The sequence below is a fragment of the Propithecus coquereli genome, unplaced genomic scaffold (genome assembly GCF_000956105.1).
Source record: "Propithecus coquereli isolate 6110/MARCELLA unplaced genomic scaffold, Pcoq_1.0 Scaffold6, whole genome shotgun sequence".
NCBI lineage: Eukaryota > Metazoa > Chordata > Mammalia > Primates > Indriidae > Propithecus > Propithecus coquereli.
Genome location: NW_012151951.1, coordinates 2,884,588 through 2,912,521, shown reverse-complemented (window position 1 = coordinate 2,912,521; position 27,934 = coordinate 2,884,588). Strand labels below are relative to the sequence as shown.

Here is a 27,934-nt window from a genome sequence, read left to right as displayed (position 1 = left end):
ATGGCTCTAATTATAACCACTTTACAAAGTTGTGCTAGGATTAGATAATAGCAGAGTAACAACTAGTGGGCCCTCAATAATTGGTAGCTACAGTTATTACTTGAATTGCTTATAAAACTCTGCACAGAACTAAGATATTTCTATGAACTCCTCTGCTCTCTTCTCCATTAGGCTCTTCTGAGATACTCATCCGTAATCTGGAGAGCCTCATACATAGTATCCAAATATTGTCATATTTAAGTATCTGTATAATCAGTACACTCATTAAAAGTTTACAAAATTATCGCCAAGTACTAAACTTTTCTATGATACTATTTACCCAGAAACTTTCTGGCACCAGTTTGCTTGTTGGATGTTTCCTCTGCTAAGCTTTTTCTTTTTTTTTTTAAGACTTTAGCCACTGTTGATGACCCATGTGATTTTTAAGTATCTAAATTCCCCACTCAGCTTGCCAGCCAGTGTTAATAAAAGCCATGTTATCATTTATCATGTTGCATGTGTCAATGAGAGCACACACATGAAACATTTGAAGAAAATCTCAGCAGCAGGACAAGGACATTTTCCGTTGTTTTTCTGTCCAGTGCCAGTGCCACCTCTGCTTTTCTCCTAGATGAGGTTGTTCATCTTTGTGGTTATCCTACCCCCACTCTCATCATCAAAGTTATTTTTTCCATGGGGGCATATCATTCTAATGCAAATTAATAGGAAAAATCCATTTGGCAGTGGAAAGCTAATGGTAACTTTTAGTGTCTGGGTGAAGAAATGTGCATTTTCCCACAGCAGTTGTTCTTGTTAAAGAAAATGTGTGTGCCTTGAGTTTTCTGTGCCCATTTTTTTTCTGTGGAGCATTGGGAAACCCTTGTGGCATCCTTTTGCTCCATGTCCCACTGGACTTAAGAAGACATTGCACTGTTCCTGGGGCACATGCTTCTGCAGGAACTGCTGGTTCTGAGAGATCTGGCTCAGTAAGCGTCTTTACTTGCAAAGGACAGTGCTCAGTCCAATGAAATTAAACTGAACACACCTGACCATTGCATTATCACATTTAGATCAAGGTGGGTATGGTCTTCCTTTCCTTAGTATTCACCAATTGCAAAATCATAGCTACTTCTGGTTTTAGGTGATTTTGCTCTTAACCTTCCCTCTTTGATCTGTTCTACTCACTTCAACAATAACGTGAGGCATTCCTACTGGGAGCTAGGATCTGGACCTGTGCTCCAAACACTCTCAGCTCATTCAATCTTAATAAATTTCTTGGCGAGAGAGTACTGTTATTCCCATGTTACACAGTAAAGGAAACAAATTTAGAAAGATTCTGTGATAACTAGAAAGTAGAGAGCCACAACATGAACCTGGCTTTGTGGGCTGCAAAGCCCATGCTATGCGGAAACTCAATGGTGTCTAAAGCTCAGATACTCATAGTCTAGTAAAGGAGAGAAAGAGAGACAAAATTTTAAGATCTATTTGTTTCTTAATAATCTCCTAACTTGTTTTCTTATTTTCCATTTCATAAATAGACATCATACATCCCCTCAGGTCAGGAGTTCCTAGGATTCAAAGAATTGCCTTAGGATGGTGTCAACTGCTTACATGCCTAATTCAATGCCTTCCAGATATTCATTCAGTCATCCATTGATTTTTCAGCACATATCTGTTGAATGTCTACTCATGTCCAGTGACTTTAGGCAAGTCACTTAACTCCTCTACATCTCTTCTACATGTATCAAATGGGCACAGTAATATCTAAGATGAGGGTTTGTTATGAGAATTCAATGAGACTTGAGTTTGTGAGAGCATCTCGCACAGTGCTGGGCACCTAGTAGGTGCTCAGTAAATTTCCATTCACTCATTGCTTCACACTGTTTTTAACCCTTGAAAATCGGGAATTGTCTGATCAAGAACCTTATCTGTGTGATTTAGGTTAGTTTTTGTCAAAACAAGTGGTAGAAGTTTTCATTCTTTAGATATAAAATCAACAAATGCAGTCACAAAATTCATTGTATTTCATGATTTAAAGTTTAAAGTATCCTGATATTCCCTCATTAAAAGTTATAAATTAATTGTTCTTTCCAGATTTATTTGCACTTCCACATTGGGGTTGAAATGTGCAAACAGTTTTTATAATTATGTGCTGATTTATACGAGAGGGAATCTGAAAACCACAGTGAGGTTGTAATGTCCATAAAGATGTATAGACTCCTCTTGGAGAGTTTATGAACCTTAAAAAAGGCTTAGAGCCCCTGGTTGCTTGGTACAGAAATACTACAATTATTAATATATTCCCCTCCCCTCCCACTCCCACTGCAAAGTATCATAAATCTAGTGTTGCAACATCAAAGTTAGATGTTTAGTACTTAACAGACTGTGGCACTCTTACCCATTTGGCAAAGGACATGTTCCTTAGCACCTTGATACATGTATCTGAGAGCAAGCTTTCTTGACACCATGCTCTACCCTGGTTGGCACTGCTTCTAGATTCCGTGGGTCTTAGAGCCAATCGTCTTCATTCATCATAGTTCATCCATGATAGAGCTGGTTCTAGAACCCTAGTTTCTCAATTCTACTCTTAACACCTTCCCAGTACACCATACCCCAGGTTAGTCTTGAGAGAAGGGCCAAACATTCAGCATATGTACTTGGAATTGTTTCTCCCTCTCTTCATGATAATCTGGCACAAAGATGAGGTTGTATTTCCTTTGGCAGCACCTTGCTTCTAATTGTTGAAATCAAATGGTTTTAAAAGACGTACTTAAATGAATTGCATTTGGTCTTTCCACTTTGTCCCATAGGGACAAAGCACTATAAGAAGAGGGATAAAAAGATGATTAATTCTCTGCTTCCAAGACAGTTCAGTAGAAGAGAAGCACCTAATTAGACATGTTTCTCAACTTATAATGTGTTTATGTCCCAATAAACCCATCATTAAGTTGAAAATGTCTTAAGTCAAACATGCATTTAATCCACCTAACTTACTGAACATTCATAGCCTCTCCTACTGTAAATATGCTCAGAACACTTACATTAGCCTACAGTTGGGCAAACTTATTCAACACAAAGCCTATTTTATAATATAGTGTTGAATAGCTCATGTAGTTTATTGAATACTCTAATGAAAGTGAAAAACAGAATGGTTGTATGAGTACTCACCACTAACACACACAGCTGAAAGCACCATCACAAAGTCAAAAAATTGTGAGTGGAACCATCGTAAGTTGGAGACCGTCTAGAAAGAAAACACTAAGGCTGGGTCTGTGAAGTAGGTGCTGTCTCTAATAGAGGACAAAGTGTGGTGAGTACATAGAGAAGGGTCAGAGAAGATGCAGGGTGAATGTGCCTTTTGATTTGAGCTCTAGAAGATCAAAATGATGTAACAGGCTGAGATGCCAGATAAGACCAAACAGAATGACACAAGCATGGTGTTGAAAATGAGCGTGGCCCCACTTCTAGCCCTCTCTCTCCTCGTGCCATCGCCGTATGCTAAACATGCACTAACATGGAGGCTGCCGCTGCATGCCTGCTGGGACAGTTTATAAAGAATTTTAGCATTGTAAAGGCTAGACCTGGTTGTTATAAAATGATTGTTGGCTTTCTCCAAAACATGCAGCAGTTTAATTGGACACTCTAGCAGACTCGGGATGATCAAGAGAAAAATGGCTGGTGGTGCAAATATCAGCATAAAGATTGATGAACAACCAGCACAGTGAAAGCTGACTGATAACTTGACATTTAGAGATTGATCCAGGGAAACTATCCTCCTGTTGAACAAAACAAGCAGTAAATTAAGCATGCATGGAGAGAAAAAACTACTTTCCCACATTCAGAGTGAACAGATTATTTTGGTTCACGATGAATTTTTGTATTCACGAAAGAACACAGACTTGCTTTTACATACCTTGATTTTTAACTCAGTAAGGCCCATTTTGGACTTCTGGCCTCCTGAACACAAAACTTATATGCAAATATGTGTCACTTTAAAAAAGAGAGAAAGAATAGACATAGACATTTAAAATTTTGTCTTAAACTGATCACCACCCATGGTGTGTTTGCCAAGTATGTGAACACATACTGGGCATATTGGGTTTATCTATCCTGTAGAAACTAGAATCTCTGGGATGCCAGCATTGACTCCCACTGAGGACAAATCATTGCTATCAATCCATCCAGCTCCTTACTTGGGCCTCTGATTGCTTTTCATGACAAAGACTATGAGTAGGTGAGTGCAAGAAGGGGTTCAAGGAGAAATGAGGACAAAATGAAGAGGTATGCCTCAGCCAAATTCCCATCAGTCTAGGTGAAAGGATGAAACTTATTATATTGAAACACCAAAGAAAAAATTAGGCTGTGTATAGTTGTCTGGTTTATTAGTCAGATCCCAACAGATGAATGAATGTGCACAGGAGCTCATGCTTGCATATGTGTAACTGATGAGATCATGAAAGTGACATGGACAGGTCAGTGCCTATCCATGCACCTAGGAAGCCAGGTCATTTGGACAACAAATGGTTCTCCGGTGGGGACACTCAAGCATGGCTGTAGAGGCTGCTCTTTGTACTCTCCACATCATCACACTGGGGCTCATAGGTACAAAAGGCATGAAGAAGCCTGGATTCCAACGCTGGCTCTACCACTGAGCAGATGTACGGCTGTGGACAAGTTTTTTTTTCTTAACTTTGCAAAGGCTCAGTTTCCTCAACTATAAAAGTAAGGGTAACAATTGTGTGTAATTCATAGCATTTATGAGGATGTCATGCAATCATGTATGTGAAGAACTTTTCACAGTACCTGCTATTTAGTAATCTGGATTATCAGGATCAAAAAGACCAGGTTGACTCTTCTTCCTCCCATACCTAAGCCATAATATATTAGAAATTGAACAAGGGTGTGTGTTCACATCTGCACCCCAGGGTGCAGATCCTATAATTCTCATCACAGCCTAAAGAAGTAAGTCTTTCCAGAAGGTTTTATGTACAAAGCCCAAAAAACTTAATCCATGTTGAAGATCCATGAAAAACCAAGACTCAAATTCAAAAGGACAGCAAGAGAGGGATCATACTGTTATGGACACTTGGGTGAAATAAGGGACGTTAAATGAAATTAATGGACCTTCGAATTGAATTTGGAACATCCTTGCTGCTCTGTAGTGTTCAGCTATGGGGATGGGAGGGGCAGCCCTTCTCCCACGTGGATCTGCCCCACGTGGCCTGTCTCCCTCCCAGAAGTCTCACACCAGAGTCCCTCAGACCGAAGCACCAGAAGCTTTAATTGCTGTTCAGCCTCTGTCTGGCTCCCTGCTCTGCTGCGTCGCCTGATCCGTCTTCTTTGACTGGAAACTCGATATCCCCTGCAGAAAGCCTGCAATCAGGCCTCGAAGTTATTTGCATCCCATCAGAGAACCTTTTAGCTCTAGTTCTAAATTGAGAGCCTCGGTGGTTTCAATCCTCTGATATGTAGGGCAGCTGGATTCCACAGCGGTCACACTGGGCCACGGTTCTTAGTCACATCAGGGAATTGATGCATAAAACTGACAGAATTGTAAATCTCTTCGTGGTGGGTAAGAAACGGAAGTAACCAGTGCCAATCAGTTAAACGGTTATGCAATGTGAGGAGTTTGGTTTCAAGGGGAGAAAGGCCTTGCCCCGGTTTGTTGAGGGCACTTTGGGGATTGGCTAAATTCCTGAGGGAAGGCAAGCTCTAATTTGGCTTGGGTAGCTCCTGGAGTTAAGGACGTAGCCATTCAGCACCCAAGCCCAGTTCAGCATCCTACAGGAGAGCCCTATAGAGCCCTAGCGACCTCGGCCTTCCTCCTTCAACCAATAGGCTACCTGTCATTTCCCTGTCCTGCTGGATGCGGCAGAGATTACGAATCAAAAGAGAGAAAGGCTTCCATTCCAGTTTTACCATTTACTATTCACCTTGGGGAAATAATACCCACCTCAAAAGAGTGAGGAACAACTAAATATAGTCACAGCCCTGAGGTGCATACAGAGGGCTGAACTAACTGGAGACTCAGTGCTGGTACTTCCTACCTGTCCCTCTCTGCCTTCCCTCTCACCACAATCCCTTCATAATTGCACGTCTTTTACTCCTCCGTGTTAGGCAAATACATTCCCATTATCGCAGGCAGCAGATTTGGCCCTGGGCATCAGCCCTGCTCACAAGCCCAGGAATGCACAGGCCAGCATCGATATTTATCTCAAGGTGACACTTGTAATGGATGGTCGCTGCACTTCTTAATCCATTTATGTAATCCTTCCTGCTTTGCTTGCAGTTATTTTCAGGACTTTAGCAGCAATAAAATGGTTCCTTTCCCAAGACGGAGTTCATTCAATTTAAATCTGGATTGATTGTAGCTAAAGTTATGACATGTCTTTACAAAGGAAGAAAGAAAACAGCAATAAATTATGCACAGTGATTATTTAGCATTTATTCAGTTCCCACAGTGTCCTGGGCTCAGCATGTAACAGTTGGAGAATAAACCCTTGCCCTTGAGAATTAAAGCAGAGTTGCACATGTTAAAAGGCACGCAGGGATGGGGTTAATAGACTCTTGGTCCACACTTATGCCTTCTTTTCCTTTTATTTCTCTCCGATGCAGTCCACTGACACTGTCCTTGGCCTTTGACCTCTACCCCCAAAAGCCATTCCTGATTGCTCCTCAGGCAGGGCTGGTTTAAGACTAAGACATTCATTGGGGCTAGAGTTCAGAGTGAGCACAGTGATATCTAACACTGATAGGATTTCTCCTACAGTAGCCTGGCTGGTGCTCAGGGGACATGGACTAGAAAATGGTGGTGGAACCTGTGCAAACACACTTGCTTCTAAGTGCATTCTTGTAAGATGTGTGCGCACCAATAAGAGAATTTGGATGCTAAATGGGTGGGTGATCGGATGTATTTTGAGAACTCTAATTAAAATATAATTTTCATAGCATGATAATACAAATTCAATTCAAGTGCCTATTTATTTACTTAGCATAATGGCCAAAAAAGACATAAAGAGGTAGAAAGACTTCTTTTTTTTTTTTTTTTTAAGTTTTGACCATTTGGTTTTAAAGGAAGAAAATATGGGAGAGGGAGAATCAAATGAATCAAGATGAATAATGATAGCCGGCATTAACTGAGTGCCAGGCACACTACATTCAATCCTTCAAATATTTACATGTTATAGATGAGGAAGCAGAGGTTCAGAGCCATTAAATGGCTTTCCAGCTAAAAGGTGGCATAGCCATGATGTGATTGAAGGCAGCTGCAACTTTACTGCAGTGCCCAGGCACGTAACCACTGTGCTATACTGCCACCTAGGACCCAACGCACAAATATGCACCATATTCCCAGTGGAAAAAAAAAAATCCATTTCCTTTAACATTTTGGTTGACTTTGGAGTTAAATGAAACTAAAACCTTTTCTACCTTATATTTACTTGCAAAATTTTGTTACCAGGGAAATATATTACAGTGGTTGTCCCTAATGTGTCCTAGACATATTAATAATTCAAATTATATTTAAGTAATGACTTAGAGTCAGGCCTTATTTAGAACCAAGAAGCAATTTATTTTGTTTTTTTTAAATAAAGATAATTATTTTAAATTGCCAAATGCTTTATTTTATTCCCTCAGAACATGTTTTTGGCATTAAGAAAAGATGCATAGAAATTTGAACAAAGATACAGATTTTAGCCTAGTTTTTGTCTTGTTAGTGTTGAAGGGCAGATAGGATCAAAAGAGAAATCGGGTTTTCCACTTTAGGTGCCCAGTAATTGAGATGCTAAGGACAGATGTAATCCCTAGGTTAAGGTCGTTGGCACAGAATCTTCCCACTCCATTCTCGATAACAGGTGCTGAATGTTCTTGCTTACAGTTGTGCTCGCTTTACACAGTGTGTGTATTTGCTTACAGTTGACCTGGACAGGCTCAATGATGATGTCAAGCGTTACAGTTGCACTCCCAGGAATTACTCGGTCAATTTAAGAGAAGAGCTGAAGCTGACCAGTGTGGTCTTCTTTCCACGTTGCCTCCTTGTGCAGCGCTGTGGAGGAAACTGTGGCTGTGGAACTGCCAACTGGAAGTCCTGCACATGCAATTCTGGGAAAACTGTGAAAAAGTATCATGAGGTATGTCATTCTCAAACTTCTTGTTGCAGTGCTGCATTTACCTCTTTTCAGCTGCATCAGTTGTGTTATCTATAAGGTACTGGAAGACAGGGTCATTGCATACAGTTGTTCAGGTTGTTCACTGCACAAGGGCACCCAACCAAGGCAATGACAGGGAGCTGAACTTCTACCAGTGCTAGGTTTTCCAAGCCAAGTGCCCTGGTGAGAAGTTAATTCCATCCTGAAGAAGGAATTCCTTTTTCTAAGTCTCACAATACACCATGTGGGTCAACAATAGCCTTGTTAGAATATATAATCAATTGTATGATGCAGTAATTTTAGACCTTACTTGGCCTCCTTGTAGAAATATAATGTTATTAATTTACAGGATATGACTGCAAAATCTAGATTGCTTTAAGAAAATGCTAAGAGCCAAAACTTAATTCAATTAAGTCATTTTAAAATTAAGAATGGTAAAGATAGCAAAATATAAATTGTCAGAGACCTTTTCATTTTCTAAATACGAAAGTATTTTTCATCTGGAAATGCTCATTTTTTTCTAAATACTGCTGAGTGCTACCTGGGGAATCACCTCTTGGATTATGCAGAAATAAAGAAAAGTAAATATAAAGATATAAGAGGAACAAAAATTTAAGGAAAGCAGTAACCTTTAATAATAATAATAGTATTTATTGGGTGCCAAACACTACTGTAAGTACTCATTAGCTCACTTAGCAGTATATCAACAATGCTATAAGGGGATTGCTATTTTTATTATCTTTTTATAGGTGAGTAAACTGAGGCTTAAGATATAATCAGTAGGTTGGCCAGTGTAACATGGTCAGTAAATCCCAGAGCCAAGACTAGAGCTCTAGTCAACTGGTTCCAAAGTCTACGATCTTATCACTAGTAATACTGTGCTGTAATATTAATATATAGCACTTTATTGAGCACAAAATAAAGAATAAACTTAAAAGGAGTTAGAGCTGTTCCTGACATAGCAGCTCTAATTACTTTCTTGTGAGAGCATACGCGAGTCACTAAAATCAAGAGACTCAGTTTTCACATATGTGAAATGGGACTAAGAAATGATATCAGATAACCCTTTTCAGAGTTATTCTGAGGATCAAATAAAATAATGCATATGAAATGCATTTTGTAAGATGTGAAACATCATACAGAAGTATGTTTAAAAATATAAGCTAAAATATGAAGCAAATAATATTCTTAGGAATTGTTGTTTGAGTTGCTTTCCATCAATAACCACCAACACAAAGGAATGGATAGTTTTCTCTAAATAAAATTTCTAGCTTTGTAAACCTGTTTTTTTGGAGGTTTGGGGGGTTTTGTTTTGTTTTGTTTTGATTTTGATTTGTATCCTGAAAACAATGCAACAGTAATAATAAGTTAGGAGGTACCTTCTGGGCTAAACGAAAATGGCTGTGTTCCACATGGTATTTTCAACTTGAGAAATGTAGGAAGTTGTGTCACAATGACCATACTTACCTTAGACAGGGGAAACACATTATTTTAGACCTACATAGAACATACTTGCTTAGTCATAAGAACTGCTTACTCCACCCCACTGTTTTCAAAGGAAAAAAATGTTCTCATATCTGGAGAATGCTATCGTCTGTGTTCATTGTGTTTTATTTTTGTATGAACTGATGAACTTTAGATTGGATATTGCCCTTCACTTCTAAGAACCTGAATTTTATAATGTTTAGTTAAACCCTGAGGATAAATGCAGAATGCAATAATCAGGTTAGAGTTAAAATAATCTAGGAAGTGACAAGATCTCTACCTAGTAATAACTGTGAGGAAGAGCATTCGAGTTCAGGCCTTTGATGTATTTGTGGAGTGCTTTATTTTTATCTTGACTCTGGGTTCAAATTGAAGTTTCAGCTGGATTTTTTAAATTACTTATTGTGGAAACAGCAGAGTTAACCATATACCCAAAAAGAATTTTGCCTCCCAGACAGTTAACTCTAAAGAACTCTAAAGGCCTGGCTACCTTCTTCCTCTTAGTTCCTTTCTCATCTTTGTACACAATAACTGTTACCTGCAAATTTGTGTTCACAGTTAATATCTGGTGGGGAAAATTCTTGATCTCTTTGTTCAGTCTCATGGGTGGGTATAAAATGTTGGCATCCTTTTAAAACTGCATCTAAAGTGTCTCTTTATAACATGTGTCATAATATTTTTACTTCTAGCACTCTGCAGATCTCTATACAAAATCCCTCTGCCAAGTGCTGGACAAAAGGGCAAATCAGCATCAATCATTAGTAACTGCATACCTGGAACAAACACTCCAGTCATATTTCCCGAGATTCCTAAAATACCCTTGAAATGTGTCACAATTATCACTGCCAAGTACCCTGTGGAAAATAGCAGAAGGCTTATTCCATTTCCAGAAGCGGGGGTTGCTTGGGCTTGGTCTCATTAGGGAAATATCCTCGTCCTTTATGCTATCAGTTCTGCGTCTATATTCTTACTTCTGAGAAATGAGAAACCAGCTTCCCCTGCTCGTGGTTGCAACTGATGAGATGTGAAATGAATTTCAACGAGAGATGAGCACTCTTAAGGGGGTAACAAGACCTAGTCACATAACAGTCCTGTGTGATTCTCCACAAATATTTTTCAGTGCTAAACATTAAGGGATTAAAATCTGGGAGACCTGAAAGCTTCAAATGAAGCTAATATCATTACTCTTTTCACAGGTCATGCGCCTTCTTCTGTAGGGATTTGAACAATCTTCACTGTGCAGTAAAATATGTGACCGTCTGTATTATTTCTTGTTCTCAAAAATTTGTAGGTACCCCGTTAAAGTATTTTTCCTCTTTCCTAACAATTGTTCTATGCCTTTTGCAATACACAGATATAGGGGAGGAAAAGCATCTTTCCTTTCATATATCCTGTGTTCATGGTCAAAGCCACTATAGCAAAGACAGATTCATAAGAGAAAAGCATACACATTGACTTAACATAAGTTTCACATGACACAGGATCCTTCATAAGGAAATGAAGACCCAAAAAAAGCAGTTCAGCCTGAGTGTTTTTTATAGTAGATTTGATGAAGAGTGCATAGTCGTGGAGAAGTGTGATAGGGCAAAGAGTATGATCTAACGGTAATAAACTGGGAGAAACTTAGCAAGCCCTGTTTGTTCACATTCTTCTGTGTTGTACCTTTGTCTTCGGAGATAAGGATATTCCTTTCTTCACATGAACTTCTCATGCCCTGCTATAGGGAGGGTCAGAAAATTTTTTCTAGGTTTTATGACATACTTCAGGGAAGAAGGATCGGGAAAGGTCATTGTGACCTTTCTGGTTTTGCTGTTTTCTCAGATCCCTTCAGCTTAAAATATTTTAGGGTAGAGTGCCCCGAACCCCATCATAGGATTTAAAAGAGTCTTTTGGCAGTGATTTTTTTAAGGGAGGGTTCAAGAAAACATATTGCTTAGACAATGAGAGGATACTATTATTTTAATTCTCTTCTTCCCTTGATAATCATAATGAAGAGATAAGATATTCCCTAAACTTATGGTGACGTATTAAATTAATACTTACTGTTTTTCATTTCTGTGCCCTGGCTATGTACATTCAGTCAGCAGCCAAAAACTGAGGAAGCAGCTGAGAGAGAAAGATTGAAGTTAATTTTCTCTGTCCTTCATGTCGTGATTTTGTCATGATGGCTATGTAACTATTCGCACTAATAGAACTTTCTGCAGTGATGGGAATGTTCCATATTTACACTGTCCAATATGCTAATCACTAGCAACATGTGGCTACTGGGCACTTAAAATGTGCATAACACAAATAGAAACTAAATTTTTAATTGCATGTAATTTTAACTAATTGAAATGTAAATAGCCACACAAGACCAGTGGCTACTGTATTGAACAGTAGAAGCCTAGACTCACCTCTGTCTGATTCTAGCATATTTACAGTATCTAGAATTATTCCTATTTCTGGACAAAATGCAAAAAAAAAAAAAATGACTTCAGAGGATTCTTTTTATTTTAATGCAGAATTGTATATTAAAAATTTGCATTTTATTACCGCTTAAGAATTAGAAGATATAAGTAGGTACAGATGATCCCCAACTTAATGATGGTTCAATTTAGGATTTTTTGACTTTACAATGGGTTTATTGGGGCATTAGATGCATTTTTGACTTAAGATACTTTTAACTTAAGAGGGGTTTATCGGGACATAACCCCATGGTAAGTGAATGAGCATCTGTATTTATATATGAAACATAAGATTAATTAGAATAATACAATGGTGACCTTCAGACTTGAGATGAAAAAATAGTACTTTTAGTTTTTACATGTTTAAAAGATCTATTATTGAAACAAATTTATCTAAAATTACAAATTGAGACCAAAGAGACAGAAAAGAAATTTGGATCAAGAAGTTTATACTCTCTGGCAAAAGGCAGTGAGTTTTGGGGTCATGATTATAACCAACCATCCATCACAAAAATCAAGAAAATCTCTTTTCTATTATTTTTCTGGAAACCACATTCCTAGAGCTTATAGAGAGTCTCCCTGCTTCTTTTCCTTTCTCCACCTTTGAGTGAGACCATGAGTCAGGCCTTTCCTGTGTCTTCCTATTGAGAGAGAGGGCAATAGAGCGGAAAAATTGTCGGACTACGAGAGAAGATGTGGATTCTGGTTCCAGCTCTTCCACATGGGGAGGCAACCAAGGGGCAGCCACTTAAAACCTCCCAGAGCCTCAGGTTTCCTTACTTAATCTCTTAATAACCTGCAGTTTTGAATTCCCAGGCAGACTTGAAATTACGTTATATCCATGAACTGTGGTTACACTCCATCCTACCCCCTAATCTTATCTTACTGAAATTGTGTGGGAAATAAAGACAAATTAGTGGTTGAAATGCTAGGGAAATGCAAAAGAATAAAGATATGATCTGGAACCGTTAATGTTTATAGACTACTTATAAAAAAGTTAATTCACTCAGCTTGACAATGGCAATAATAACACCTGTGCTTCTTACCACCTGGGGATACTGGATTAATGAAAGCATCTGAACGCTGTCAAGCGCAAGACAGATGTGGGTGGAATTATATGAGAGCCTGGTCTGGCTTTCTCAGTTCTGACTACCTTTCAGCCCTGATGACTCACTTACCAAGTGAATGGACTCTTCACTTACATACTGCAAACTATGCATAGCCTTTCCCTTCTCAATCTAGCTTCACTCACATCAGGCCTTCCTTCCAAACGTAGCAAACCTGCCATGGGGCAAGATACTCCCCAGGCAGACAAGGCCCATCTGTGTTATGACTGATACCCAATGCTAATGCCATGCTCTGAAATTTAGTGTCCAGCCAAGCTTCCATTATGTTTTCTGCAGTGGGTAAGCTAAACATGTAGTCATTAATCCTCTAAGGTGCTGTCAAAATTGTTTAACTATTTAAAAGGTAGGCCCACAGCTAAGTATACCCCATAGTAACCCTAGAGTGTTTACAGAAAGATTCTATTAGCAGTAAATATCCACAGATGTCATGACTACATTTTCCAAATTCATGAGCATTTTATAAATCCCTACTACCATCCAGCCTTTCGTCACCTTCACCTTAACTTCTCAGTATAACGTTTCTGTCCTGTTTATCATTTATGTCTTTCCTAGTGAGTACTGTGTCTTATGACCTGATATCACTCCTGTCTTAATGTTCAGCCTCTGCTGGGACTATTGCCTGCAGGTTGAGTAATTACCCAGGCAGAAAATAATATGTTATCCCTTCTGAAAATATTTTTGCTTGTAGTCACTTAGGTTTCAGAATAATTCACTATCACCCCTTAAAAATCTTGACTCAGTGTACGTTTTTTATAAACTATAAGCATGAAAGAAGTCAAAATAGAAGCAAAAGTAGAAAGCTTTTTTTTTTCTTAAACTGTGTGTGCTAAATACTGCCTGCTTTAGAAGTTAGGTAGAATCTTAAATAAACTCTTAATGATTCAGGTTTCTATAATGCATTTATCCTGAAATATGTACTTGTGTTCTTATGTCAGCCATTAATTTGAGAACTATTACAAAACCTTAACAACCTTTTTTTATATTCCCAATAAACAAGAACCCGACTCAGCAGATAGCTTTTCTGCCTGGTATTGTTTTATTAGTGTAATAGCTTTATGGCAAAGATTCATTCAGAGGTTTATTGGCAACAAGGTGAGTAACTGTAGTTAAATATCTTTCACGATGTGGTAATTTGCAAAACCGAGCATCTTTGAGTTTGTATTGTGTGGTATGAAAGCCACCAACTGGCTCAGTCACACTCCATTTAGTAGATGTCAAGTTTCCCTGGCTTCACGTGGTTTTCCAGGGGGTGGAGAGGAGTCAAGAGTCCCATTTGCACCCATAGGTGCTGAGAAACGGCTGGCTGTCCCTCAGTGCGTTTGTCATTTCCGTGTGTGTGCTTGCAGCTGTGAGTCATAGCTCAGAAAATCAGAAAGCATTTTATGATGGTGCCTATTAGCAAGTGCCCTTCAGCGGCTGTAATTAATTCAGTGGTTCCTTCCCTTTAAAGGTGACCAGATAACCCATAGCCAGCAAGTTTGCTTTCTCACATAAAGGCTTTTCATTTTTCCGTGCGCCCTCACATCAGCCTTGCTTTCTTCCTCCTTTCAACATTGTATACCTGAACCTAAGACTATTACATGATCTGAAAGCTTTGAACATCCGTGCTGTGATCAGCCAGTCAAGCAGTCCAATTTCCACTTTGTTCAAACAGTGCTTTCCTGTCTTGTCTGGGAAAGGTGTCTGCCAATTCATTTTTCTCTTCTTATCAGCAAAACACATATATACAGTGCTCACATTGCTTAATATAAAACACAAGCAAAATCCCTGAACAATCAGAAGGCCAGTTAGAAAAACTGCCCAGGCTTTCTGTGCTCATCCCAAAGCACATGCTTTTGTTTGCCATCAAATGAAAAAGCAAATCGACAGAGCACTGATTTTCCAGGTGCTAGCCAACACAAATTATTAGGCCTTGATACTGGTCTTCTTTAAACAAAGACTACTTATCATATGCTCACCTTCTTAGGAATCATTTCCTTCCTCTGTATCCCCCAACCCTCAAATCTAGTTTACATAGAGATAGTCTTAGACGATAGCGATTAATTCATATTGGAAAAATTCTTGACAAATCTGTAGGGGTTCAACCCCCAACCCCTTCCAAGGCATACTTACCAAGTATGATAAAGTTAGGTTTTCGTATCTGTCATGGGCAGAGGATAGCAAAAAAAGTAACACATTCTCTATCCATCTCTTTGGTTACTTATTTTTTTCATGGTGAAAGAATAGTTTATATTTTCTATAGAGACCGAGCAGGAGAGAACATGGGCGCAGAAAAAGCCAAATGTCTCTGAAACTCAGCTGTCAGGACTTTCAGTTTTATCTCAGAATTGTGAAAAGATTGAAACTGATCCAAAGCATGGGCAACTTTGTTCTGGCCCCTGCTTTATTTCCTTGCCTGTTTTGCCTCTTGCTGCTGAGATACAAACGAAAACTTGGATTTCATGGATAGGGACATGGAGTCAAATTCTGGTTCCACAGCTTACTAGCTCCATGAGCCTAGGCAAGTAACTTAATCTCTCCTTCCTCATCTACAAACTAAATTAGAAACGTACCTATCTCGTTGTGTTGCAGTGAAGTCCGAATAATTTAATATTTGCAAAGCCACTTACAACAGTGTCTAGTATCTAGGAATGATGTTAGCAATTATTTATACTATCCTTGCCCTCAAATCATGTATAATCCAATTAATAGAATGCATAATAAATCATGTGAAATTGTGTGATACATATTGTAAGTGCAGTAGGATTGTGGGAGACAATGAAAACAATATAATCAGCTATCAAAACTAGCATTTGGACTAGCTTTACCAATATCAAATACTTTTGAGACTTTTTGCTTCCCTCATGAACCCTTATGGTATTCCCTTTTTCCTCCAATTTTGTACTCACAGTTCCTTTGAAGCTTTGCTGCAAATGGGACTCCATGCTCCATTGTGCGTTAGCAGAGTGTCCCAGCTTGATCAAATGCTGAACAAATTCGGGGACTTATTCTCTGCCTCACTGGGACTCCCATGGAACAGCATGGCTAAATGCCAAATGAAAGTGTGTGCAGACCATGATGCATGAGTGCAGAGGACTCTAGGAGTAATTTTTCTAGTGGATGGTTTTGGTTTATTTAAGACTTTAAACATTTGAGGATGAGAAAATGCCTGGGAATACAATCCAGAGTAAAGAATTGTGGGGATGCCATGAAGAGTTATGCAGATGTTAAAGAAAGATTTTCCTGCACCTAACCTTCATCTAGGACGAGAGTACAACAAGCAAAGTGTAACAGGTCCCGTTCAAGTTCACACAGGGGGCCATACACAACTTTGAGGCACAAAAGGAAATCATAGGCACATTAGAGAGGCCTTGGGTCAGAGTACGCCAGGAGCCTAGAGGACAAAGCCCTGGTCCCAGGTCCAAGTTGCTGGAAGCCCCTGAACAATGTAATTATCCTCCTTTAGAATCTCAGTTGTCTAATCTATAAAATGGGCATAATGATACCTTGTCTGCTATGTGACAAGGTTTGCATGAGGGCAAAAAAAGTAGTGTCTGTGCAAATTCTTTGAAAACTGTAAAATGTAACAATTGTTTGGTGGTACCATGATGGAGTTTGGAGTCTAAAAGGAAAATAGAACAAAATCAAAAGTAAAGGCTAACGGGAATCTAAGAACATCAAGAAAAGAAGCAATTCAAATAACTATGCAGTATATTTGAGAACAAGTTGATAATTCTGCCAAGTATTTGTCCATGTGATGGCTAATGTTTGACTCAATGAAGGTCACAGCAGGGCAGAAAAGTTAGCTTCTATTTAAACTAATGATCTAAGAAATAATGTTTAAACTTACTAATTAAAAAATTAAGGATATACTCATTGACTTAAGAAATACTGCATTGATACACAGGTATTAATGTATAAAGATTTTAGTGGAACGTGATCTATTTTGAATTGTAAAGGGTATTTTGTGTTAGTAAATATGTGAGAATATAAACACATTTTTATTTATTTATGGCCACTAATGACCTTCAACAGGGCAAAATGTTATACTTCAACCAAACATTTAGGCATGCCAGCATATTATGTTCATGACTTTATTCATTTTCCCGTCTGTGGTGATAATGTGCTCAGTATTGTGTTTATAACATATGTTTTGGTCAGAAGAATCTTCATGATAATATTTGAAATAGCACCTGGCCCAAAGCAGGCCCTTAGAAAGCTATCAGTAAATATCTGCTGAGACACACGAGGACATCTGGGTACTGCAGGTAGGTAATGCCAGGGTATTACTGTGGGATCAGTGCACTCTTCTACTTCAAGGGAGTCAATTGTTTGTGAAAATGTTTACATGTGGGCATTCTAACAGCAGGCCCATAGTCTTCCTTGGATTCTGAAAGGGTTAAGAACCGACTTTCAGAAAAGTGGCATCTGGTTGAGTTAAACTCCAAGGGCTTTCTAACAGGAAATATGTTTCTTGTCCTAGGTGTTAAAGTTTGAGCCTGGCCACTTCAGGAGGAGGGGCAGAGCAAAGACCATGGCTCTCGTTGACATTCAGTTGGATCACCACGAGCGGTGCGATTGTATCTGCAGCTCAAGACCACCTCGATAAAAGAATGTGCACATACTTATATTAAGCTTGAAGAAACCTTTAGTTTAAGGGGGGTGTGGTAAGAGACCCATTTTCCACCAGCAGCCGAACTTACTACTAGCCTGCAATGCAGTGAACACAAGTGGTTGCTGAGTTTCAACCTAGCTTTGTTAGTGCCATGGCAAGTAGAAAGGCATATCATCAACTTCTATATCCAAGAATATAGGATTGCATTTAATAATAGTGTCTGAGGATATATATACACAGCACAGATATGTATATCCATGTCTATGTGTAAATAGATCAAATGGTTTATTCAGTATACATAACCAGGTACACCAGAGCTTACATGTGGTTGAGTTATTTAGACCCTTAAAATCTTTTGACAAAATAAGGGACAATCAAATATATGAAACATATCTTTAAAATTGTCAGAAGATGAATGTTTATTTTTAAATTTTGAATCACAAAACAATTTTGGATGTTGCTTTCTTAAAGAAATCATCTTGTACATTAAAAACCAGATGAGCTTTTCTTAATGTATACATCTTAACTGATTATATAAAAGGAAAAATACGATTTCTTGGAAAAAGGCAAATACTTAGGCATTTTTCCCACAAGATGAACTGCACACTTACCTATGTAGACAATAATAACTTGTCTCCAAAACCATGCCATAATAACATAGGTTCTTTAGAAATTAAATCATTAAGTCTTCTTTTCATGCATTTTACCGAGGCATTCTAATCCATTTAACACCCGTCTCAAAAAAAGTACTCAGAATCTTTATTATTATAATCTTACAGGAGACAATTTATAAGTGTAGCAAAATTTTGAATTTTTATTTTTCCAAAACCCCTCCCCAGGAGCAAATCCTTTCAGTAATGGCATGGGAATTCTATACACGCCTTTCAAAATGGTGTTCATTGGAAGATTTGGATAGTTGAGAGTTTAAAAAGTGAGTATTGATACATCGACATAACTGGAAATCAGGTAGAATATTTGATAGACTCCATATTTAATAATGGATCCAAACTCTCTAAACTATGCCAATAATTTTTATGTATCTTGCATTCGTGTTCCTGTCTCTTCAATATAGAAACTTGGATTTAAAGTGGCATCCTATTTTTGGCAAGCCATCATGGATTATTTTTAGCCTAAAAGCTTTTGTGTATCGATAAAACAACGAAATTTTATTGATGCAAATTCCTAATCCTCTACATAATCACCATGCTGAATATGTTTCTGAACCAAGTGAAGTCAGATCTGGGGTCTCTGGTTCTTTCTAAATCTGTGTATCTTGTTCCAAGAAGCCAACTGTGAGTTGTGAGAGCACAAGTTCGTCCCTGCTCTCCCCCTAGAAAACTGTGTTGCGTTGGTTATTGGTATTTAGAGTAATTTTTCCTCCCTGGCTCCTTCATGTCTGTTTTAAAGGAGACTGACTCCAAGAGTAGGAAGTGATTCATCATTCTCCAAAGGAAGACACTTAAGAGAGCAACTCTGAAACCAAGATAGCTCAGGGGCTGCTCACAGAGAACTACATTTTTCTTCCTGCCTTGAAAGGAAAAAGGAGAGCCGATTTCTTCTGTGAGTCTAGGACCCTACTGCCTACAACCAGCTTGGGCGAGAGGTATGTGACAGGGCTAGTGAAGTCCCAGCGTCAGATGAGTGGCCTAAATATACTTACATTTCTAAGCATGGTGCTCTCAGGTCCAAGCTCTCAACTAAGGTAGCTCAGTTCTTCCCAGCTCTTTCAGATGAAAGACCTGTGCTTATTGAAGATGTACCTTCTAAAACTTCCCTAGAAGTGCCTGATGTTTTTATTGAGGCAGTGAGTGGTAAATTACTCTATTATTCAAGTCTCCGAAATCCCAGAAATAACCCAGGCAGACACTAACAATCGGGAACCACTCTTCCCCTTCATGGCTACTTGCAGGTTTCCTGTGAAAACATTGACTTCCTGTACCCAAATCAAAATGTGTGTCGTTACATCACTCTAGCTTGTACAGCTCACGTCGTAGCTGTAAATATGAAAAATTAGAGTGTTCTACCTGATTTTCAATAAACCTTCTAGGCTACAATAACCAGGATGGTTTTCAGTTAAAGCCCTATCTGTACTTTTTATTTATTAGCTGAAATGTAAGCAGGCCTATTTGCTCCCTTTTCTTTGTCTTTCCTGAGAGTTTTTATTAAAACTTCTCCCTTGGTTATCTGTTATCTATTGCACTTCCAACATGTAGCCAATAAATCTGGTTCATTGCCATCGAAGGAATAAAAAGCTCACTGTACAAATTACATTTCAAAACAAACCCTAATAAATCCACATTTGTGCATGGCTCACTCAACTGAAATAATGCCTTTCATTCAATATGTTCTTATAGGGCAGAACACTTTCATAAGTAGAGTTTTTTTATGTTTTTCTTGTCATGTTGATAATATGCAGCTTTTTCCTCTCATAGAATTTTCTATGGCAAATGTAATATGCCTCTTATCTTCATGAAAAATAAATATTGCTTTGGAACAAAACTACTCCATTATTTAGTACTCAATTGCAGTTTTAAAAGGTGTACAATGTTATAAACTTACTTTCACAAATGCATCAAATTGTTTGCAATGACAGGATTGGGTGATTTCTGAAGGCTTCATTTTATGATAATGCTGAAAGATTAAGCACCTTGTTCCCCAACTACAGGTTTCTACTCTGTCCCTGATCTGCAACCGCAGTGAGGCAGGACTTGGGTTTTGTTTTGTGGCTGCTATTGTTGCTTCTACATATGACTGTTTCCCCACAGGTCTTTTAATGAATTACATTCTCCTCTGACATTCCTCTCCTAAGAGTCCGCATCCTGTCTCTTCCTTGAGGCCTGAAATCAACAACATCACAGCCTCTTTTCCCTTTTGGCCGCTCTCAGCCCTTTTCCCATCTGGATGGACACCCCAGCTAGTGGTTCAGTGCTATCAGCTCGGGGAAACTAGTTTAGGAGCCACACTCTTGTAGTATTTCGTTTATAATTTGTCAAGGGCCACAGAGCATAGAGAGAGCTCTTCTAGCTGCAAGAATTTTTGGTTTTGCTTGTGGCTTAGTCTTTATTATCATCCTACCAGAGACAAGAGAGCAGCTGCAGTGTTGGGGTAAAACTCTGCCACTTAAGTTTAATGGTTTTAGGTTGATTGGGGGATGGGAGCAGAGACATATGTATTCCACGACAAGAATCAATTTTATAATCAAAAATACCAGCTAATGTGTGAATATGAGGGAGGGATGGGGAAAGGATCAGATATTTCTGTGCATAAAAGCTCATTCAGATAATTTGGGTGTTTATGTAAAAAGTCATAATAGTTGTATATGTAAACAGCATTTTCATGCAAATACATTAAGGATTTTATTTCATTTCCTGAAATGTTCATGTGTCCAGTTTTACTCTGAGACTAACTCAACAGATGTCCAAACTGTTCATATTCTCCTAGGGTCCTCTAGTAGAACATTAAATTAAAATCCATAGCTTAGTATTCATGCCTGAAATCCTAGGAAATACAATTTTGTTTATTGAGAGCCCTGATCAAATATGCCAGAAGATAGAATATTTATACTTTTCTGGTTTTATTGACATTTACTCAGATCTTGTTGTTTTTAAAGATCATGTTAAAGACTACACAGGCCTTCAAAACTTAACATAGTGCACTGGGATATCTCGCAAACAAAACAATTAGACATCAACAATAGATAAGCAACTAACTGCTTAATTTAAGACTTTCTGCTTGCTGTTCAAGTTGTATTTCTGAGTTTTGCAAACCAATTTGTATCATTTTTGAATAAATTTCATTTCTATAGACATGTCTAAAAATTCTCAAGTAGATCACATTAGAAGAGAGTGGAGCTCAGTCCATAATAAAGGTTAATGGACTCAGTGCAGCAAGTTATAGGCCAAGAAATCTTCGTTTTCTAACAAAATCATTTGACTTTCTAATTATTTTAAAACTGTTGAATACTGATTGCCAGGTTTAGTGACCAGAAACCAAATGTTAAAAACATTCTTAGATTCAATTTGCATTTTAAATAATACCTGCAATACAATTCTCTTTTAAGAACCAAAGCCTCTGGCTATATTCTCTCGCCTGTCTCTGGTTGAGGCCGTATTATAAATTCCTTCTCATTAGTCCTTCTAGTCTTTGCTAGACTTTCCTTTTCTCCCTGTGACTCCCAAATTCCTTTCCCTTCTCACCATCCTCTGCCCACCAATCTTCAAGTCAGAGAAAATCAGAATTGATAACTGCTTTGGGAGGGCAGGGGAGGCAGATCATTTGAAAAGATAATATGCGCAGTTTCCCAAGTGAGCAATTAATAGGGTATCATTGCCAACTGTTAAGAAATCACTGCTTCTTGAGAGCCAAACACATCAAGTGAGTATTTTCCAATATCATCCATTTTGGTGTAAACTTCAGAATATGGTGGTGGATATTTATTGACTTTTGTCAAAGGAAATTTAGCCACAGTCAATAATGGGGAAAACAGACTAAATTAAATGTTTCATTCATTCATTCAGCAACATATACATTAAAGCCCACTATGTATCAGGCATGCTTTGGGGCCCAAAACACAAGTAAGATACACATGAGAGGATAATACTGGAGAAAGATATTTCAGGTGGGATAAATGGCAAGAACAAAGATGTTCCAGCCAAAATGCAAAAGGTAGGTATGGGCAGTTCATACAATACAGAGTAAAGTGGCGGAAAGGAAAGGCATCTGTAGCCGAACAGTTAAGTTTGAAAAAATAAATAAGCACCTTATTACACAAAGTCTTCCCTGGATGGCTAGCAAAGAAGTCTCATCTTTTACATTTAGGAGAGGAGGCCATGGAGACTTCTGAGATAGTGCAGACTGTAAATGCCATAGATCACCAGACAGAACGTTAGAGGTCTTGGGTGTAGTGACTCGCCTGCCACTTTCAGGACCTGAGTTTCCTCATTTACAAAATCGCACGTGTGTGATGTTCTATAGGACCCAGCCAACCAAACAGTTCTGTAGTTCTGCATTTTGGACAATGACAGTCTTCAGGAAGAATGGGGATAGGCTGGGAGTTATGTGTCTCCTTGTTTTAGGGGTGAGGCTGTCAATGGAAAAGAACCCAAACTCTCTAAAATAATTTAAAGAGGTCTATTCTGAGCCAAGTATGCGTGACCATGGCCTGTAGTCACACCCAAGAAGCCTTGAGCAAGTGGTCTTGCCATGGTTGAGTTACAGTTTTGTCTTATATGTTTCAGGGAGACAGGAATTACAAGTAAAGTCATAAATCAGTACATGAGAGGTGTACATTGATTTGGCCTGAACAGATGGGACATCTGCAAGCTGGGGATTACAGGGTATGGGTGGGTTTAAAGATTCTTTGATTTGTAATTGGTTAAAGACATGAAACTTTGTCTAAAGGCTTGGAATGTCTTAAGATAAGGAAGTCTGTTAATCAGAGGCAAGTCGCAGGACATAGATTCACAAGTTCTGTTGAGTAAATTGAAGACCTATAGGTGTGGTTTAAGCTTTGTCTTACATAGCCTTAGGCCTATTAATGAGTTACAAAGAATATCCACAAGAAGGGAAAGGGGCATGAGGAAGCATGTCTGACCTCCCTTCTCATGGCCAGCAACTCAGCTTTAGGGTATTTCTGGGATCCCCTTGGCCAAGAAGGGGTCTATTCCATTGGTTGGGGGTGCTTAAGATTTTATTTTAGTTCACAAGATAATAAGGAAGAAGTCAGACTTCAGAAACAGGAAGGGATGTGGTTGTGTAGGCTATGCATTGCAAATTTCTAGGAGTCTGCTATTTGTATGAACTACAAGAAAGGTGAACAAGAGAATTCAGAGGTCTTAGTGATTGAATGGGGAGGAGAGTTCAGGCTTGGAGGTATCCTGGAGGAAAGGAATTTCGAGAGCATTCTCTGGGAGAAAAGTAGGGAGGCAGGAAGGGGAGGCCAATTTCGAGAGCACATCTCTCAGAAGAGGAGCCAAGGCTTATAGTTAATGTTGGCTGAGAGTTATCCTTATAAGTGGCAAAGCTGAAATCATGAGAAGATAAAGGACTTCCATAACCATAGAGAAGAGGAAAGAAGACTAAGTCACAAAGCTCACAAAATGTGTTCCAAAAATTTGGTAAATACTTACTGAGGGCCAGTTAAGGGCCCAATCCTGTATTAGACACAGTAGATTTAAGAAACAATGAAACAAACATGTTTTCTGCCCTTAGCAAACTAGATAGAGAAGGGAGGGTAGATATTAAACAAATAATTACGTAAGTAACCCACGATGTTTGTGAACAGCAGAAGCGTAATGAGGGAAGACAGTGAAAGGTAGAATTCCAGATCGGGGAATCAGGAGGCCTTCCCTGAGGAGGTGGCACTGCAGCCAGAACAGAAAGTTGAATAAATGTCAGATAGAAGGAAAGTGAAAGGAGAGTGTGGTGTAAGAAATGAAAACAAAAATGGTGGCATAAGAAATGAAAACAAAAATTTTAGCTAGATTAAAGAAATATTTTGAAATGTTTAATTGACTAGAGTTGGTAATGGATTAGACTGAGGCAAAGGAAGAAAGATGTCAACGGTTTTTCCAAGACTTCCAGCATAACAAACTGGGCAGATAGAGATGCCATTTATTGAGATGGGGGACAAGGGGGACAAGGGAAGAAGAGATTTGGGGTAGATTAAGAATTCAATGTGAGATATTAATGCCAAATGACCTTTGACATATCCAGTTGGAGATATCAATTAGGCAGTTAGGTCTGCAGATCTATAGCTCAGAAGAGGGTTCTTAGAACAAGATATAAATTTAGGAGTTATCAACATATAGCTATTAAAGGCCACAGGAGTGGTCTAGATCCTTAGGGGAGGATGAAGATTGACAGGAGAAAGGATCACAGGGCAATTGCAAGAGTATCAAAATATCCTGAGTACCAGAGAAAGAAATGGTTTCAAGGGTCTGGGTCACTTTTATCAGTTATTGCAGAGAAGATGTAGGAAACACCTACTGATTTGTCTGCCCAGAAACATTGCTCCCTGCCCCCACCTCCACTCCTTTTCTGAGAAACACCTCTTCATCTGTATTGGTATTGACCAATAAAACTCTTTGTGATGATGATGGGAAATGTTTTATATCTCTGCTGTCCAAGACTGTAGCCACTGGCCACATGTGGCTACTGGGCAATGGAAATGTGACTAGTCTAGCTGAAGAATTTTTTATTCATTTTTATTTAATTTACGTTTAAATGTAAATAGCCACATGTGACTCATAGCTACATGAGTATGTAGCCATATCCCTCTCTTTGGTTCTCTGAGAATGTCAAATGGTGGAAATGTGAGTCAGATTGTAAGATATCCGGAGGGAAGAACTGTGAGGGAATGGAGGTATTGAGTGGAAGACACTTTCTGGAGAAGTTGATTAGTGAGTGGAAGGAAAGAAATATAGTCAGCCCTCCATACCCACAGGTTCCACATCCGTGGATTCAACCAACAGCAGATCAAAGATATTCGTTAAAAAAAAATAAAAAACAGTGCAACCTCTGTGGAAAGCAATATGGAAATACCTTAAAGAGATACAAGTAGAACTACCATTTGATCCAGCAATCCCATTACTGGGCATCTACCCAAAAGAGCAGAAGTGGCTCTATGAAAAAGACACCTGCACCTGAATGTTTATAGCAGCACAATTCACAATTGCAAAGATGTGGAAACAACCCAAGTGTCCATGAATACATGAGTGGATTAATAAAATGTGGTATATGTATACCATGGAGTACTATTCAGCTTTTAGAAACAGTGGTGATATAGCACCTCTTGTATACTCCTGGATAGAGCTGGAACACATTCTACTAAGTGAAGTATCCCAAGAATGGAAAAACAAGCACCACATGTACTTACCATCAAATTGGTATTAACTGATCAACACATAAGTGCACATATAAGAATAACATCTATTGGATGTCGGGCAAGGGGGAGGGGGGAGGGAGGAGGGGATGGGTATATGCATACACAAAGAGTGTGATGCGCACCATCTGGGGGATGGACATGCTTGAAGCTCGGACTTGGGGGAGGGGGGCAAGGGCAACATACATACCCTAAACATCTGTACCCCCACAATATGCTGAAATAAAAAACAATAACACAACAATAAAGATAATACAAATAAAAAACAACACAGCATAACTACTACTATTTACATAGCATTTACATTGTATTAGGAATCATAAGTAATCTAGGGATGATTTAGAGTATATGAGAGGATGCGTATAGCTTATATGCAAATACTATACCATTTTGTATCAGGGACTTGGAATATCCCTGGATTTTGTTATCTGCAGGGGGTCCTGGAACCAATCTCCCATGGATACCAAGGGATGACTGTACTGTCAATTCTTGTTATTTGTGGCAGTTGGGTTCTATGAAGTTTCCACAACCACTGAATTAGCAAAATACTGCACCATTGCTCCTGGGAGAGATACAGGGTCAGGGTCCTGCAAGCCTCTAGTCACATTTTCACCGACTGATCAATACATAACATTGTATTATGTGTGCTTCTGGTTAAGAATTTCTTGTTTAACATATATCACTGATTCATTAACATTGAACTCATGGCTAGCAACACTGACTCATGCCTAAACCAAGCTTACCTAACACACCTATTTTCTACATAAGGCACATCACAGTCTTCTTGCACTTAGGAAACCGGACAGCACTTCAGTTCTACACTTGGGGGCCATTTTAACTGACAAAATATCCAACAAAAAGCACAAAAACGTAAAAAACATATCATTATATAGACTCTGAAAAGGACACTCCTTTGCAGCGTGAGAGCTGAAACGAGAAGGCAGTGTCACCTTGTTCTACCTCAGCTGGGAACAGGAGCAATTCAGATTTTTCTCAGCTTTGCTCATGTCTGCAGATGACTACAAAAAACACTGTGCATGTTGATTTGGGGGACACAAATAAATTTTGAGCGGGTAAATTTGCAAATATGGAAGCTGTGAATAATGGTTATTGACTGTAATAATAGTGCCCATTTTACAATGTGCCAGGAATTTTTCTGAAGCTTCCATATATTTATTTAATTTTCATAATAAGCCAATGATAAATGGATTTTATGAAAATGAAAGAAATGAATATATACCAAAGTTTCTTTATTAAAGAACAGTGTTATTCTATTTATTATGTTTCATAAGGATGAAAAAGTAAGCATAGAGAGTTCAAGTAACTTACCCAAGGTCAGCAAGTAGTCAACTCCTGACAATGGCTCTGTCACCACATTCTTGATCACCTTGTCACACTATCTGCCTGAGTCATTGCATAGCAGGCAGAACTGAAAAATTTCCTCAGAAAGTCTTCTCACCTACAGGACAATCAAGCATGAACCCTAAGGTCCTCATTGAACATTGTAATCAAATGTCATCCATTTAATCAATAGTCATTGAAAATATTCTAGGCACCAGGGACGATGAACAAGGCAATGTTCTTGCCTTCGTGGAATTTGCATCAAGATAGAAACAGAAAAAGAAAAAAAAGTGTGGTTTCATATAATAATAAGGGCTATAAGAAACACAAAGCAAGCTAGAAAGACAAAGGAAGGCCTCTCTGAGGAGGTGACATTTTTGCTGTGACCTAAAGGAAGTGAAGAAATAATGGGTGGAAATATCTTGGGGAAAGGCCCTCTAGGCAAAGGGAACAGCAAATACAAAGGCCCTGAAGTAGAACCAGGCCAGGGATGGGGCAAGGAACAGCAAGATGATGAGGATGGAAGGGGCAAGGAACTTAATGGTAAGGAAAAAAGTGAAAGAAGTAGGCAGGGCCTATTCATATGGGGTCTCATTGGTTGTGCTAAGAAGTTTGGATTCTGATGTCAGGAAGTCCTTAGAGAATTTGGAGCAGGAGAATGAAGTAATCTGACAAGTTGGTACTTGTGTAGAGAATTGACTGTGGGAGAGCAAGTGTACTAGCTGAGAGACCACTCATGGGCTGAGGAGGGAGAGGAAGCTTCCTCCAGGGAGGCTGCATGGAGAAGTGAGACGCAGGCAGTTTCAGGATGTATCTGAAAGTTTCAAATGTAGAGTGTAAAGGAGAGAGAGGAATCAAGAACGTCTTCAAGCGTCCAGGACAGACTCCTAGCTGAGTGTCGGAGTCTTTTGCCTCAATGGGAAGACAGTGAT

The 27,934-nt window shown here is 38.8% G+C and overlaps 1 protein-coding gene across 1 annotated transcript in view; it reads left to right on the top strand.

The window, feature by feature from the left end:
- Positions 1 to 17,980, top strand: part of LOC105822163 (platelet-derived growth factor D) — a 28,751-nt gene extending 10,771 nt beyond the window's left edge. Inside the window, exons 3-4 of the mRNA XM_012659113.1 lie at positions 7,894 to 8,108; positions 17,648 to 17,980. Of these exons, the coding sequence (XP_012514567.1) occupies positions 7,894 to 8,108; positions 17,648 to 17,773 (341 nt within the window). The 3' untranslated portion in view covers positions 17,774 to 17,980. The remainder of the gene's footprint in view (positions 1 to 7,893; positions 8,109 to 17,647) is intronic.
- Positions 17,981 to 27,934: the final 9,954 nt, after the last annotated feature.